The 1,810-nt window shown below is 41.4% G+C and overlaps 1 protein-coding gene across 4 annotated transcripts in view; it reads left to right on the forward strand.

Annotated features, from left to right (window-relative positions):
• Positions 1–762: 762 nt before the first annotated feature.
• Positions 763–1,810, forward strand: part of c19h1orf216 (chromosome 19 C1orf216 homolog) — a 3,113-nt gene continuing 2,065 nt past the window's right edge. Inside the window, exon 1 of one of the 4 annotated variants that reach the window (XM_032534748.1) lies at positions 763–911. Coding sequence is in view for 2 of the 4 variants with exons in the window: in XM_032534745.1 (XP_032390636.1) it covers positions 1,218–1,333 (116 nt within the window). In the remaining 2 variants the exon portion in view is untranslated. The other 3 variants (XM_032534747.1, XM_032534746.1, XM_032534745.1) reach the window with 3 other exon arrangements.

Consider the following 1,810-nt stretch of genomic DNA (forward strand, 5'->3'; position numbering starts at 1 on the left):
AAACTTTAACTTGGACCTGCTTCCCATTCACATATAGTCATTTAAAGGCCATTGAAACAAGGACCATATGCAACCTATACATACCCCATATTTAGCATTTATAAGCAGTATACAACACTCACTTTAACACACTATAATGTAGGTATAAGCAGATATAAGTGTTTATTAATATGTTTGTCAACTCCATGTGAGTATTTATAAGGATAACACTGTTGTACTTATATACAATAGGTATTCAAAGGAGAAGTTAATGGGGGTTTGTAGATTAAAACATACTTAAAGATGACCTTGTCCATGCATACAACTGCTTTATAGTGTGTTATTAGCCATTCATGAAATACTTGTATATTGCTTCTGATTACTAAATGGGTTAAAAGAAAGTGTTACCCACAACAACAACACAACTTTTCAACCTAATTTTGTCTCAATTTAACTACTTTTGGTGTTCTTTGTTCTAACACACAGGCTAGTAACACTCCAGGACTCAATGTGTAAATATTATAAAACTGTGATTTGGCCCGAGGGCTGAAGTAACTGGAATAACAGTCACTGTAACCTTAGTAGGTTAACATAACCATGTCATCATGCGCTTGTTGGGATATAGAGGCCTGTTGCTGTACAGTCAGACCCGCAGACACAATAACATGACGACCATCTCTGTCCTCACTTGGTCTCTAGTCATTCTTCATGGTTTCCCTTTCCTGCAGTCCCAGCCCAGTTTAGGAAGTGCTCAGTCAGTGCTGTTTTTTCCCCCCAGAACTACAGTGGCAGTGAGAGGATGGGAGGAGGAGAAGGAGGAGGGAGGAAGAGGAAAACAAACATCACATAGGAGGGTCGGAGGAGGGGGGGGGGAACAAATTGGGAGGGCGCAGTGTCCAGCTTCTCCACCGAGCAACATACCAGCAAAAAAGGTAAGAACAAACCACAACCTAGTGCTTATATGTTCACACGGCTCTGTGTCATTTGACTTATGCAAGCGGCAAATAGGAGAGGAGAGCCAGGGTCTGAGGTTATTTTACCGAGAAGACACAGCACTGATAATGGGGTGAGCGTTACATAACGCCCAGCCTACATGAAATCTTCCTGGGGTTTTTCTGCTTTTTTATCACGTCGAGAGGAAATATCGTCTTTTTAAACCTAACGGGTTCCCTGTAGATGGATTAGGATGTAAAACGTGCGTGTATTTTGAACCTTATATTCATCATTGAGCCGCAAATATGCAGCCACTGAGCGCCATTGGCCGCCTGTTTTGTGTTTTCGTCCGTCGTCCGTGTAAAAACGGGCATTTGTTTGCACAGATAAGAAACATCCACTCAGCAGCAGGACCGTTTTGGTATTATTTTTCTGTTTTTTCATCGTGTGTTTTCGCTTGTACATGAAATACAGATAGCCTATACTAATATTAATATTGGCCTAATCCTAAACTGACTACGCATTATTCTAACACATTATAGATCATTTTTTAAATTTGAATTTCAGCTCTAGCGCGATAAGGAGTCATATGTCGATTTTACACGGAGAATCAGCTTTTTCTTCTCATGATCATCATGCATCGGTTTGAGCGTGCTGCACGCGCGCTCCCGACAAAGCCTCAGTCGCTGTTCTTCAGCACCAGTACGCGCATGCAGAGAAGAGGAGAGGGGTATTGATTGACAGCAGCCTGAAGTCAGGATTAGAGAAATTTCCATTCTGATGCGACATGTAAATATTTGATGCTAATAGAAATAGAGTGTGCAGACCAGCCTGTAGTTCAAGAAATTATAAACAAGGAGTTGTGTGTGTGTGTGTGTGTGTGTGTGTGTGTGTGTGT

Source organism: Etheostoma spectabile, chromosome 14, assembly GCF_008692095.1.
Source record: "Etheostoma spectabile isolate EspeVRDwgs_2016 chromosome 14, UIUC_Espe_1.0, whole genome shotgun sequence".
NCBI lineage: Eukaryota > Metazoa > Chordata > Actinopteri > Perciformes > Percidae > Etheostoma > Etheostoma spectabile.